This window comes from Squalius cephalus, assembly GCF_949319135.1.
Source record: "Squalius cephalus genome assembly, chromosome: 20".
Taxonomy (NCBI): Eukaryota; Metazoa; Chordata; class Actinopteri; order Cypriniformes; family Leuciscidae; genus Squalius; species Squalius cephalus.
In genome coordinates, this window is record NC_137141.1 from 327,501 (window position 1) to 342,534 (window position 15,034).

The window sequence follows — 15,034 nt, forward strand, 5'->3', positions numbered from 1 at the left end:
GAGGGAGACACACACTCGTTTACAGCTGGGGTTAAGGGTTAGGGTTAGGTGGAGCACAGGGGGACGAGGGAGACACACACTCGTTTACAGCTGGGGTTAAGGGTTAGGGTTAGGTGGAGCACAGGGGGACGAGGGACACACACTCGTTTACAGCTGGGGTTAAGGGTTAGGATTAGGTGGAGCACAGGGGGACGAGGGACACACACTCGTTTACAGCTGGGGTTAAGGGTTAGGGTTAGGTGGAGCACAGGGGGACGAGGGAGACACACACTCTTTTACAGCTGGGGTTAAGGGTTAGGGTTAGGTGGAGCACAGGGGGACGAGGGAGACACACTCGTTTACAGCTGGGGTTTTAATCCGTCTCTTTTGTTCACTTTCGACCACTTCTGTCCTGATTTCTTCGAGGTTAGGGTCTATGAGCGGGTAAATCTATGGGCCACTTTTAGTGAGCAATGAGCAGGACTGCATAAAATTACTGGCATTGCAAAGGAGAGATATTTTCTATAGGCTGATAGTAGACACTATTTTCCACATGTCATGCAGGTCTCTGTCATTTTACTTCATTCATTTAGACTTCTTAATTCTTCTAATGATGATATATATAGGAATATTATATAGGAAGGGCTGGGGCCTCCCCGTAGCGCTGGCCTGACAGGCGTGGTTGTATAGGGCTTCATGGATGACCATAGTGAAATGTCTCACTCTTCTCCCTCAGGGAACCGAGGTTATAACCATAACTGGACATTTTCAACGACCTCTGGAAGTGGTCGAAAGTGGACATGCTCAAAACGTATTAGACCCTGTTTACACCTGTATTTAGTGTCGTCCACTTGTGATCCGATCGACCGAAACGCTTCTTAATGCCAGGAGTTAACAGGGCCAGAGACTCTTGGAAACCAGACATGAAGAAAACACCTAGAACACAATAATAACCACACAAAAACACTTTAGCGGCGCTCCGTCATGTAGCGCAGTCGTGCTTCGGGCGATCCGAGGCCTTTCCCGACCCTGCCTCACTTCACCTCCTGTCCTAATCTTTAACATCTCAGTAACCGCGGCTGCAGCACCCTAGTGATGACGTGTCCGTGTCTTTCAGTGGAGCGGGTGGCGGTGCTGTGCCGGTTCCTGGACATCGGCTCGGTGACGAAGAGCCACGTGCTGAAGTACTCGCTAGCGCACGCCTTCTGCTGCTTCCTGGCCAGCGTGGAGGACGTCAACCCGGCCGTGGCCACCCGAGCCCGGCTGCTGCTGGACACCGTCAAGAGGCCCGCGCTGCAGGTGAGCGCCGACGCCTCGCCTCGAGTCATGTGACCTCACAGAGCCAGACGAGTGTGTGTGTGTCTCCCCACCAGGGCCTGTGTCTGTGCCTGGACTTCCAGTTCGACACCGTGGTGCGGGACCGCCCCGTGATCCTCAGCAAACTGCTGCTGCTGCACTCGCTGAAGCCAGAGATTCCCGCTCTGAGCTGGGAGTTCTTCGTCAACCGCTTCGAGACGCTGTCGCTGGAGGCGCAGCTGCACCTGGACTGCAACAAGGAGTTCCCTTTCCCCACAAGTGAGTGTGTTGAGACGTGTCAGGCATCCGTAGCGTGTGTGTATCGATCTCACATGTGTTGATCTCCTGTGTCAGCCATCACTGCGGTGAGGACGAACGTGGCCAACCTGAGCGACGCCGCCATGTGGAAGATCCGCCGCGCTCGCTTCGCCCGCAACCGGCAGAAGAGCGTCCGCTCGCTACGGGACAGCGTCAAGGGTCCGACCGAGTCCAAACGGGCTTTCTCACTCCCGGAGACGCTGTGCAACAAACTGCGTGAGTTTATGAATCTGACCGTTAGTGTCTGTCACACACTCTTCACTGACAGAGAATCACAGTGCAATCAGTGTTTTGCTCAAGTATTTGTGGATTCAGCACAGAAGTCCTGTTTCTCTTCTTCCAGCTCTAAGACTCGTGAGGCAGGAGCAGTCGGCACCCATACTGGGAAATATGCTGGAGAAAGTGCTGACAGGTAGAGCATGTCATACACACACACACCGCTGATGGTCATTCATGGCTCACTGACACAGATATTCTTTCTTTGCTGATGCTGTAACAGTGGGTCAGGGAATGTGTGTACAGTGACTCGACTGAACACAATGCACTGCAGCGGAAGAGCGGAAAACCAATGATATATGTCGTATAATAGTTACTATAGTTAATAATTAGTACTGAGCGTGTGCTGTATATTAACCATCACGTACAGTCTCTGCAGAAGACCGCCTCCGTAACCGCCTCCTGTTGCCCTGCAGGGGAGAGCTCTCCTCTAGAGGAAGACTCCATCATTAAAGACCTGCTGCCGGAGGATGCCGGGATCGACCACCAGACCGTCCACCAGCTCATCATGGTGCTCATGAAGTTCATGGCCAAAGACAAAAGCAGTGCCGAGGCGGACATCGGCAGTGCCAAAGCCTTCAACACGGTGAAGCGGCATCTGTACGTGCTGCTGGGCTACGACCAGCAGATGGGCTGCTTCATGATCACCCCGCAGAAGATGCGCTCCTCCACCTGCTTCAACGCCTTCATCGCAGGCATCGCTCAGGTGAGTTCGGCTGTGTGCGCGCTCCTCTCCCAGTGGGCCGGGGCTCAGACGCTTGTGTTGGTCTCCTCAGGTCATGGACTACAACATCGGCCTGGGGAAGCAGCTGCTGCCGCTGGTGGTGCAGGTGCTGAAGTACTGCACGTGTCCTCAGCTGAGGCCCAACTTCCAGGAGCCGCCGCGCTGCTCGCTCTGGGCCCTCAAGCCGCACATACGCCAGATGTGGCTCAAAGCCCTGCTCGTCATCCTCTACAAGGTATCCTTCCAGGGCATATACTTATCAAATGCAAGTAAGAATCGGTGTTGGTGAGTAAATGAAACGGTGTCACTCGCCAAATGGCAGGTGACATTTTTATTGAATTTTATTTTTATGAATTGTAACGTAACCATGGTCGGTACAGCTGACTTGACACCGCTGCATTATCATAAGAGTTTAATCCTGGACAAGTTAAGCAGTGCAAGGAGACGCACCAGGAGCTCGTTCCATTACTCGTTTCCAATCACAGAACGCCGCATCTCAGACAGCGCGTCTTTCACGTCGTCTTGTGCTTGAGCAGACAAATTCACACAAATTATACCAGAAAATAGCGAGTATCCTAGTAAACATAGCCAGTTCCGTCTTAAGTTAGCGTGAACAGTTGATAAAGTAAACGCTTGTGTATCAGTATATTGGATCCGTGCATTCGCTCTTAAAGTGACAGCAGCCTAATATTTCTGCTCGATCTGTGTTTTTAATGTTAATCAAACAACAAAAGACAGAAAAAAATCACTCACTGCTCTTGACTGAATAACTTTTGTAACTTTAATAAGGATGAATTAATAAGGATGTTTAAGTTACAGTGAAGACAATGCAGTGTTATTTTACATTGCTTACTTAATTACATTTCTGTGCCTGAAAACGACTGTCAGATCTACCTGTTCATTTCAGTGGTATCTTTGTTATTTTGTATTTATTTGTGCTTTTGCTTCTAATTTGATTATTTGTTCTTATTTTATTACTGACTGTTCACTTGTCTTTAATAATAATATATTACATTTGTATTATTTAGGCTAGTATAGTTTGAGCTGTGGTATTAAAATTGGAACAGAGATATGTGAAATTTCCCTGATATCTAAAATGTTGGTGTCATAACTGCCTGTTTTTGCTATGTCCAATTGCAATGTTTTTGTTTCATGGCTGGTAAAAAATATTAATGTCCGGCACATTTTCTGAAGTCACCGGCCATTGGTAGGTGTGGCAAGAAGTGTTATGATGATGTGGAGATGAACCCAAGCACAGACAGAATACACTACACACAAGGTTTATTGGGACAAAAACAGAAAACAAAACCCACGAGGGGGCAAAACAAGACAGGATGGACTATTCAAGACTGACAACACTAGACTAAGACTCAGACAATAAACTAGACAATAAACTAACAGCTAAGACAGGATCAAACTCTTCTTTCTAGGCAAGACTTTCAACAGGTTACTCACAGATTGTTTCACACAATGAACCGGCACAGGACAGCAAACACAAGGGGATTAAATAGGGAGAAACTAATGAGGGAAACAGGTGACAAGGGTAAAGCAATGATGACTAAACGAGGATAGGATAACAAGGGGGCGGGGAGAGGAACGAGACAACACAAGCACATGGCCCAGCAAAAGGCCGTGTGTGAACATAAAACATGGGTCTGTCATGATCCTGCCTCAAGACCGGGGAAAATCAAAGACTAGAAGGCAGAATCATGACAAGAAGTTAGTTTTAGGCCCTGCATTCATCGTGACTGCGGCCGCTGGGACGGTCGGGCTAACCTGGGAACAGACACCAGATCAGTTGTGGAAATGCCTCATTTTACTGTGTTGCACCCTCATATTTATAGCAGCGGATTCACATTTTTCTTCATAACAATTAACAAAAACAAAAAAAATAACAGAAAACCAACCTATCAAAATCCCACATGTAGCTTCGTAACCGAATGGGACCTTTCAGAATAAATAAATGGACTGACCACTATTATTTTGTGAAATTTATTTAGGGATTGTACGATTTAAGGAGAGACACCAAAGACATCGATGTTTTGATAGTTTGTGATGAGCAGTTGGCGAGCAGGTCAAAGCTGTGAACGCAGGAGTCTGTACAACACTGACGACACATCCAGCTCAGATAAACGCCCACAGTTATATGTTTGGGTTAGGGTTAGGTCTAAGGTTATATGTATTACAAGTTAATGGAAGAGAGATGAATCATTGAAGCAGAATAGCTTGTTTTTCAGTGGATTCAATTTTAATCACATCATTTACTTTCTAAATTGATTTTACTGTGATGAATTACAGGTACTTGATTAACATTATCCCGTTTTGTGAACGGCAGAGGCGATTAATGCTGGTTAATGGTTAATCCTGCAGACACACACTAAACAACATGACATGAAATCAACTCAGTATGATGCATTAGTTTTGGTCACTTCCAGGATCGATTTCCTCACATGACAAGATCTAGAACCCTCCTGGAAACAGTAAGCCGAATGCAGAACACAACTGTTGATTTCTCTTCAACCTAAAGAGAAGTGCAATATGAGTGATCTCTCCCGTGAAAAGAACATGCGTTTTATTCTCCTGAAAGCATTAACACCGGCTTAGTGTTGTTTTGTGTTTCTGTGTCTGTGCTCAGTCCCAGAGTCAGTCATCATTACTCAGTCTTGCTGTGTTTCAGTATCCGTACAGAGATATGGACATGAGTAAAGATGTGGTGCTCCACCTGATCCACATCACCATCAACACGCTGAACGCCCAGTACCACAGCTGCAGGTCGCACGTGTCCGCAGGCCCGCTGTACAGCGACAACTCCAACATCAGCCGCTACAGCGAGAAGGAGAAAGGTAGGAGTCCGCCAGCTCAGACCTGAGCGCTCCCGGCCGTCTGCTGCATTAATGCCCTGTGTTTCCCGTGCAGAGGAGGACAGCGTGTTCGACGAGTCCGACGTCCACGACACTCCGACCGGAGCCGGCAGTAAGGAGTCGCAGACCTTCTTCGCGCGTCTCAAGAGGATCGGCGGCAGCAAGTCTGTCAAGTACCAGCCGGTGGAGCTCAGCGCTCAAAGGAGTGAGTGGCGCATCACACTTCCAGAGTCATTATTCATATTTCAGTCCACGTTAGAATGGAAAATGTTTTTGTAAATGTTTAATTTGGAGGACTGATCTCTGAGTACTCGAGTACTCGTTTTAACATATGTAAATATGACTAGAAAAATAACATTGTAAACAGTGTGTGAGTATACTGTGCTCTTAAAGTGACAGCAGCCTAATAATAAACCTGTGGCTCTCTGTCATTAATGATAATCAAAGAACAAAAGAAAAAGAGAAAATCACTCACTGCTCTTGACTGAATAACTTTTGTAACTTTAATAAGGATTACTCTACACTGTAATTTACACTGTACTACAGTGTTTTTTATACATTTGATAACTATTCAATTTATGTAGTATTTCTTATTTCTAGTGCTTGAAGTTTTTCAGTCAGGTCTATTTCATTTGTGTCTTCGTTTTATTGTAGTTTGTTGTGCTGTTGTTTGTTATTAGTTTCTTTGTCTTATTTTATCTCTGACTGTTTACTTGTCTTCATTGAGTTTGAGTTTTATTTACCCTAGTTAGCATAGTATTGGTTTTCGTGATATTGAAATTGGTGGCAATAATGATGAAATTAAAAAAATAGTGTTATCGTACACTCTGATATCATAAAAACCTTATTTAAAGCAAAATAACTATATTTTAATATATATATATATATCGTTATCATGAAATAAAATGACTAATTTCATGATTTTGGTCATTTCGCCCATGCCGAACCAGATGAGTGTAGAAGTAGCCGAGACTGAATGTGATGGGCCCTATTTTAATATTTTAATGATCAAAGCGCATGGTCTAAAGCCCAAGTGCACTTAGAGCGAGTCCGAATCCACTTTTGCTAGTTTAACGATGGGTCGTCGCGTAACGATAAACCGATCAGAGTCTCATCTCCCATTCCCTTTGAAAGCCAGTTGCGCTCGCGCCATGGAGGATTCGCTATTTACACGGAGGATTCAGGCGGAAAGACTGAGCGCTTCTCTAGCGAGGGAACGGATCTGCTCGTGCGCGAGTTCAAAGGTCCCGTTCTTCGTGATCCCATGTTTCAAACTTTAGTTAGTGTGTAATGTTGCTGTTAGAGCATAAATAATATCTGTAAAATTATAAAGCTCAAAGTTCAATGCCAAGCGAGATATTTTATTTAACAGAAGTCGCCTACAGCGAACGGCCCGTTTGAACTACATCCCTCTACTTCCTTCTTTAATGACGTCACTAGAACCGTTTTTTGACTCACCTCCGCCCACAGGAATGCTCCCTCAACTCTACCGAAATACGTTTATGTACTTGCGCACTTCTAATAACTTACTGTGTTTACTCAGCTCTTACGGTGATTTTCTGAAGTAAAACTGACGCTTCATCTTTTGTGTGATGTACAATAAACTTTATTAAACTCATCAGTAAGTTATATGTTTGATCATCATTCAGACAGCAGACTTGTAGGCTAAATTATAAATAATGGATACAAACAAGCAGATGACAAATACGTTATAATAACCGTAATTAAACTACTAAACTATACCTGTTTCATCTCTATACAGCACTCTGACTCTGTAGGCATTATTGTCCGACTCGAAATGAACACCGTTACTGAGAGTTTCTGATATTATCATCATTCCGTGAGATGAAATTGTCCTGACAGACTGAGCGCGAGCTCGTGAAGCTCCGCCCCCTGGGCCGTCCAGCAGAAGCTCATTTGCATTTAAAGGGCACACACTGAAACAGCGCGTTTTTCTGAGCCCCAAAAAATGTCAATTTAAACATGCTGTAAAAAATGATCTGTTGGGTATTTTGAGCTGAAACTTCACATACACACTCTGGAGACATCAGAGACTTATTTTACATCTTGTGAAAAGGGGCATAATACGGGACCTTTAAAGCTCAGGCAGACCATCTACATGACAAGCCTGATTTCACCATATCTTTATGTACTCAATATTAATCTTTTACATTGTAATCCTTTTATTTTTGCTATTTGACATGTTTGTGTGCTGCTGCGCATCCCTGTGTGTGTGTGTGTGTGTGTAATAAGCAGTGTGTGTGTAATAAGCAGAGTGTACGCACGTTGTGGACCCGCCTATAGGCGCACATTACTAACGCGCTCTTTAAAAAACAAAAAAATATTGCGCAGTATTTTTTTGTTTTTTAAAGAGTGCGTTAGTAATGTGCGCCTGTAGGCAGTCTATTTCAGCTCCTCAAAATAGCAACACACCTCGTTTTCAGACCAGCAGTCCATGGGCGCACTTGTTGCACTAATGCATTTGCTATTTGAACAGCGTGGCGCAGGACGTGAAAATGAAAACTGCATCGTGCTGAAACTAGCACAGAACACTAGCGTCGCGCCTGGCGCTACATTGCACCGGGTGTATGATAGGGCCCGATGTCTCCTTGTTGCATTACCGTATACCAGCTCATCTCTAGCCTGGGCTGATGCGTGTGCTCTCACACGCCTTCATCTTCATCTCTTCTCCTCTTCTTCAGGTGAGATTGAGCTGGCGGAGTACAAGGAGGGCGGCGCGCTTCAGGACACGCTGCTGTACTCCGGGCGAGAGGACGGCAGCAGCCGGAAGAAGAGACTGCAGGCCATGCATAAGCAGAAGTCTCTGGACATCGGCAACACCGACTCCATCCTCTTCAACTTGGACGAGCATCGGCGCAAGTCCTGCATCGACCGCTGCGACCTGCAGGGTCCCCCGGCCCTCCAGCCCTCCTCGTCCTCCTCCATCGGCCGGCAGCAGCACAGAGCACAGCACCATGGGAAGGACTCCTCCAACGGCCACTCCATCATCGACCGCAGCGGCTCCAGCGTCAGGCCCATCATCCCCGAGGTGCGGCTCAGCTGCATGGAGACCTTTGAGGACAAACCCGCCGGCCTGGACTCGCCGCTGGACAAGGACGACCCGGATCTCATCGACCTCTCCTCGGACTGCACCTCCATCCCTGAGAAGCGCTCCATCCTCTCGCTCTCCGACAGCGACTCGCTGATATTCGAGCCGCTGCCTCCCCTGCGCATTGTGGAGAGCAACGAGGACCTGTTTGAGGCGCTGAAGCTCCCCGGCGGAGTGCTGAGCCGAGCTGAGGACCCGCCGGCCGGCCGCTCTCCTCCTGTGGTGCAGGTCAGCGTCGAGGACTGCAGCGGGGACCAGCGGACAGCGGCGACCCTGGAGCTGCCCGACTCCACGGCTCAGCAGGAGAGCACCATGACCCTGAAGCAGAAGAGGGATCTCTTCAGGAAGACCTCGCACATGCCAAACGCTTCCCTGGAGGATTCCTGCAGGAAGGATAGCAGTGGGACTAGTCCCAGTCCCTCGAGCCGGTCGGTCCTGCACCACATCCCCATGGAGTCTCTAGAACGGGCAGGAGACGAGGACGCCGAGGAGACCGATGAGAGAGACAGCGAGCCCAAACCCGACGATGAGAGTGACGAAGCCGAATTCAAGATTCAGATCGTGCCACGCCAGCGCAAAGAGAGGAAGATCGCCGTCAGCGCCATCCAGAGGGAATATCTGGACATCACCTTCAACACTCTGGACAAGATGAGCGAGACGACGGCAGAGTCAGGTCAGTCAGCTCGGGCTATACAGCGTATATGATATGTTTCACGCTACGTCTTTGTGGATTTGTGTTTGTACTAGGGGTGTAATGGTACATGTATTCGTCACGGTACAGTCAGACCACCAGTACAGTCAGTCACAGGCATAGGCATCATCTGCAGGGGGGACGGCTGGGACATGTCCCCACCACTTTCTGCCAGGGTTGATATTGTCCCCGCCACTTTTTGAAACATCTTGTGGCACAGATATACCAATGCAAATAAATAAAACATCTCCAGTTGATTAGCAGAGCATTCATTTTGTTCTTTTGTGAAATAAGAGGCGATCTAGCGCTGAAATGTGTTGTTTTTAAAATCAAGTGATCAAGGTGCTCGTTGCCGCTGCGGTCAGTGGTGCGGATACAGTGTTCTCTTGTTCTCTAGTCTTCACTCGGACTCGCGCTTCAATCCGCTGCGGAGACTATTCGTTCCGGTAAACGTGTCCCTGCTTGATATACAACCACTGATTGGAACCCAGAACCTCTGATATGCTTAGCAAAAGTTCTACCACTGGACCATTAAAGTACATGCTCAGAATAGTCAGATCTACATATTTATTCACGTGAAAATTCTCTGCACTAACAACATATATTAGATCTCATTAAACGACACATTAAACCCAATGTACTATTTAAATCGATTGCTGGACATTGTAAAGTTATTGTACACTTAGTTATTGTATATTTAGCAATGTATTAGCAACCCCCCCCCACACACACACATCACAGATCGCTGTTTGCTAACCGCCACAGCAGGAAAAGTGCAGAAGAAGAACACAATATGGGTGTTTCTCAAACGGAAGGCTGCATATCTCGGCCTTCGTTTCGCGTCCTTCATTCGGCCTGTTTTGAAGGATGCATCGGATGTATCCTTTGTGGCCTTAAATCACCCACAATCCTTTGCACACGAGTCGTACTGAGCTTGTCTGAGTATAATGTTTTCGGACATAAAAGCATAGATTATTATATTTTGTTTTGCTGTAAATTAATCGCTAACACTAAACTGACACTAATAAGCCACTAGGCTGTCATTCACTGTAGTGCAAAAAGTATTTTTCCTAAATGAAGTTTTAGTAGTATTGTCGTGCCGTGACCGCAGGGCGGGGAACATGTGACGTAGCCATGCGGTCTTACTAGAGCGTCTCATTCTAGCGTTTGATTCTGAGGAGGACACTAGCCTTCAAGCCTCAGAAAGACTGGACTAAGTTGTTCGTTTGAGAAACACCCGATCTATGCTTAGATATGTTTGCTTGTAATCTCTCAAACAGTGTTTCAAGCGCAGAAAGACATCAATAAAACAGTTTGAGAATAATATCTCACGTAACTACATTTACCTTAGGCAAGTCACTCACTGTCCACAGCATGTTATATTAGCTTATATATTCATTATATTTACCAAAAACCAAAAAAGTAGTGCTTGAAAAGTCCTTGAAAGTCCTGGAATTTCTTTTTACAGTATCTGTACGAACCCAGTTCAAAACCGAGGTTCGTACCGGCATGTTTGTGTCCCGTTACACCCCTAGTTTGTGCTGTTTTCATTTGATAATAAGTCTTTCACAATAAGAATTTGAATAAGAAGACTTTCAGAAGAAAAACAGTGAGACTAACTATCCTGGCACTAATCTAGTTCACATAATGCACATTCAGACCACTGGTGACGGCCCTGTTGGAGAACGTGTTAATGTTGCAGTGCTCTGCTGCTGTTCAGAAGTGGTTGCACACAGAGTTCAGAGACTGAAGGTCTTGATATTCACACAGATGAGAAATCCCTGACGAACCTGGAGAAGCCCAGAGAATCGGCCTCGGCTCCGGCTCTGGAGGCGGCCGTCCCCGAAACCAGCCATCGCTCCTCAGTGTCCAGTAAATCCCCTCCACACTAACCCTAACTCCACTGAAACTGTGTTTATATGAACCCCGGCCCACTGCTTCTGCTTCATGAGGCTTCATTTGTGCTGTGAGAGTGAGAGATTTGATCAGATCCAGATGTGGGCTTATTCAGGTCGAGTCAGCTTTATTTCTACACCGCTTTATACAATACAGAATGATTCAAAGCATCTTCACAGTAATAAACAGGAAGATAACAGAATCTGTTATGCAAATTTCATCAAATATGAGAGTAATTCTGCTGTAAAGCAGCTCTACTGCAGACCATAGTGTCATTCTTCAGCTCATTTCAGTTCAAATTGATAGTATTTCTGAATGTGAAGTGTCTGTCATGCATGAGCATCTTCTGAAGTGTGTGTCCTGCTCCAGCTCAGTATCGCCAGGTGAAGCGAGGCTCTCTGGGTGCCGTGACCATGAGTCAGCTGATGAAGCGGCAGCTCGAGCATCAGTCCAGCGCGCCGCAGAACATCAGCACCTGGGACACGGGTCGGTCTTCTTTAGCACCACTAATCATGACCAGTCCTGTGTGCTGGAGTCTGGCCCCAACTCTACACCTCACTCTTGCAGGTCCGACCAAGACGAGTCTGCTGTCGGCTCCGAGCACCGCCAGTATGTTTGTTCCAGCGCCGGAAGACTTCAGCGACGAGCAGCCCACGAACATGGCTGACAGGTGGGCAGAGCGAGCGAGAGCGAGAGAGCGTCAGGGTTCAGTGTGCCTCATCTGTGTGTGTGTCTGCTCAGGTGCCGGGACTGCGGGGCCGTTCTGGAGGAGTATGACGAGGAGACTCTGGCTCTGGCCGTGGTGGTTCTGTCCATGTTCATCCACCTGAGTCCCGATCTGGCGGCTCCGCTGCTGCTGGAGATCATGCAGTCTGTGGGCAGGTACGCTCGCACCACAGCCGCTGACTGCAGACACGTTCACTGCCATCTCTATGGCTCTCTTTCAGTTTTCTGCTTTAATTCTGCAGGTTGGCCTCGAGCTCCAATTTCACAGGTCAGGCTGAAAGGTGAGTTACTCTATAAACAGCTGTACGTCTGAGGCTTATTCTCCTTTGTGTCGGTCGTGAACAATGGAAGTCGGCTCATGTCTGAGAGCTCATTTCTCTTTTTGTTTTTGTGAATTATTACGACTAATTGCTTCGAGTAAAAGGATGACTTTTGTACTGACTGTTGCGTTGATGTGTGTTCACGAGATGAGTCTATATTATCTGTAAAAATGTTTTTTTTTTCAATATTAAAGATTTTATGTTAAAAAATAATGTACAACTAAGGTATTCTGGAAAGGTTTAATATAATTACATGGAATAATTTGCAGCTTTTTACAATCATTTTCTCAATATTTTACATTTTTCGAAACTCTTCACACAGATCTCTTTACTAACTCTCAGCTTCACAGCAGTTCATTTCACATTTACTAAAACTACCAAAACGCCTGTAGAGGGAACGAGACGGTGCATCGATTGATGCTGTGGGAACGCTCAGTCCAATGGTGTAACACGACGTCAGAGGCGGGTGACGTCACCAACCAGGACACTATAAAGCCTGCCCAAACAGTGTAAGGCCAAACAGTGTAAGGCCAAACGGTCGCCAACAGGCATGCAGGGAGAATGGCATGGTGACGCAACGTCTCGTTCCCTCTTCAGGGAACCGAGGTTACAGTCATAACCGAGGCGTTCCCTTTCAAGGGAACTCGTGTTGTGTCGATTGACGCTGTGGGAACATCTATACCCACACCACCATAATGACCAGTGACTGTCTAGTGTGAATCGAGAAAGCACTAAGACGAGAGCACCTGAGCCCTGGGAGTGGAGCCCAAGTCTAGACCGTAAAACCTCATGAATGTGTGCGGTGAGGACCAGCCCGCCGCATCACAAACATCCTGAACATCCTGAAGTGGGACTCCTGACACTAAGACCACTATACTCCTAGTCGAATGGGCCCGTACTACCAAAGGGGTAGGCAGTCCGGCCGATTCGTAGGCAAGAGAGATAGCCTCGACTATCCATTTGCTCATTCTCTGCTTAGATGCTGGTGACCATTTATTAGGAGGTCCAAAAACTACGCCACAGGGCAGCTCTGTGGACTAGAGATGCGCGGATGGGCTAATTTCATCCGCAAGCGCTTCACAAAACTCATCATCCGTCCGCTATCCATCCGCACCAACGTTTTTTGGCCAATTTTCAAAGCCGCACACACCCACCATCCGCTGATGTTAAGGTCTATGGGCGAGGCAAGGCGCTGCTGACACGAGGATACTGATCCACTGCAGCAAAGATATTTAAAGGCTAAAGTCCCTACTAGTACAGCCTATTGGCTATGTTGTGTCCCCAGAATATCAGCAGTGAACTCCGTCTCCGATCGGCGCACAGGGACAAAAATAAATAAATAGCCTAAATAAAACGCACATCGGCAAAACTGACCTGTGCATCCACTCACAAACAAACAACACACAGATTGTGTGATGTAGCGAGGGCAGGGATGCACACACAACCTGTAACTTTGTTTGCTCGCCACAGTGATATATATAATATATAATGAGACAGACAACACCAAATAAAAGACACAGAGGCTAGCGTTACATAGTTTGGGCAGGCTTTATAGTGTCCTGGTTGGTGACGTCACCCGCCTCTGATGTCGCGCCACACCACTGGACCAACCAATGATTTGATAAAGTGATAAAGTTTGATAAAGTGACCTGAGTATTGAGAAATGTGTCCAAGAGATTGTAAAAATCTGTAAATGAAGAGCCATTTGTGGACCGAAAGAGCCGGCTCCAACGATCCAGCTCCATAAAAGGAGCCGGCGTTCCCGTCACTGGTGTGTGTGTGTGTGTGTGTGTGTGTGTGTGTGTGTGTGTGTGTGTGTGTGTGTGTGTGTAGCATGCTGATTCCCGGGAACGTCGCTGGCGTGGCCAAGCAGTTCCTGCGCTGCGTCCTCCATCAGCTCGCGCCCAACGGCATCCTACCACAGCTCTTCCAGAGCAACATTAAAGGTCTGAGACACCGCTCTCTCACACACACACACACACACACACACACACACACACACAGAGAGAGAGACTCGAGCTCACTGGCACTGCTCTCTCTGGTTTCAGATGGAAGCTTCCTGCGGACACTGGCCATGGCTCTGGTGGATTTCAATGAGCTGAGCTCTGTGGCCGCGCTGAGCCAACTTCTGGAGGTGCGTCTCACACACACACACACACACACACACACACACACGTCTGCTCACTCACACACACTCACGTCTTCCAGCAGAGGACAGTCTGGAAAGCTTTGCTTAAAGCCTTCTTACTTTCCTTTGTAACGGAGAGTCATGCTTTCCTCAATTAGAGCTTGATTTCCAGGACATTCATCACAACCTTCATTATTAAGACTCTCTGCTTTATAGTGTGTGCATGAGCTGTGAATGGTTGTATTATGGTTGTATTGTGGTTGTATTGTGGCTGCTGGGTAACTGCAGTAAAGCTGCTGGTGTCGTCCTAGGGTCTGAACAATAAGAAGTCTCTGCCAGCAGGCGGCGCTATCCTGCACTGTCTGGACAACATCGCCACCTTCATGGAGACTCTTCCCATGGACTCGCCCAGCAACCTGTGGACCACCATCTGCAACCAGTTCCAGACCTTCCTGGCCAAACTGCCGGCGGTGCTGCCACTCAAGGTGCGCTTCAGTCTCTCTGAGCTTCAGTCTCTCTGAGCTTCAGTCTCTCTGAGCTTCAGTCTCTCTGAGCTTCAGTCTCTCTGAGCTTCAGTCTCTCTCTGAGCTTCAGTCTCTCTGAGCTTCAGTCTCTCTCTCTGAGCTTCAGTCTCTCTCTGAGCTTCAGTCTCTCTGAGCTTCAGTCTCTCTCTGAGCTTCAGTCTCTCTGAGCTTCAGTCTCTCTCTGAG

At 47.2% G+C, this 15,034-nt stretch overlaps 1 protein-coding gene across 5 annotated transcripts in view; it reads left to right on the forward strand.

The window, feature by feature from the left end:
* The window catches only part of unc79 (unc-79 homolog, NALCN channel complex subunit), an 87,773-nt gene that overhangs the window by 56,740 nt on the left and 15,999 nt on the right, over positions 1-15,034 (forward strand). For 3 of the 5 annotated variants that reach the window (XM_079853767.1, XM_079853769.1, XM_079853771.1), the window contains 16 exons: positions 1,097-1,278; positions 1,353-1,554; positions 1,630-1,809; positions 1,937-2,005; positions 2,286-2,575; positions 2,646-2,828; positions 5,271-5,436; positions 5,510-5,659; positions 8,157-9,236; positions 11,025-11,126; positions 11,520-11,820; positions 11,892-12,032; positions 12,119-12,157; positions 14,030-14,142; positions 14,245-14,330; positions 14,636-14,809. In XM_079853767.1, the coding sequence (XP_079709893.1) occupies positions 1,097-1,278; positions 1,353-1,554; positions 1,630-1,809; positions 1,937-2,005; positions 2,286-2,575; positions 2,646-2,828; positions 5,271-5,436; positions 5,510-5,659; positions 8,157-9,236; positions 11,025-11,126; positions 11,520-11,820; positions 11,892-12,032; positions 12,119-12,157; positions 14,030-14,142; positions 14,245-14,330; positions 14,636-14,809 (3,458 nt within the window). The remainder of the gene's footprint in view (positions 1-1,096; positions 1,279-1,352; positions 1,555-1,629; positions 1,810-1,936; positions 2,006-2,285; positions 2,576-2,645; positions 2,829-5,270; positions 5,437-5,509; positions 5,660-8,156; positions 9,237-11,024; positions 11,127-11,519; positions 11,821-11,891; positions 12,033-12,118; positions 12,158-14,029; positions 14,143-14,244; positions 14,331-14,635; positions 14,810-15,034) is intronic. The other 2 variants (XM_079853768.1, XM_079853770.1) reach the window with 2 other exon arrangements.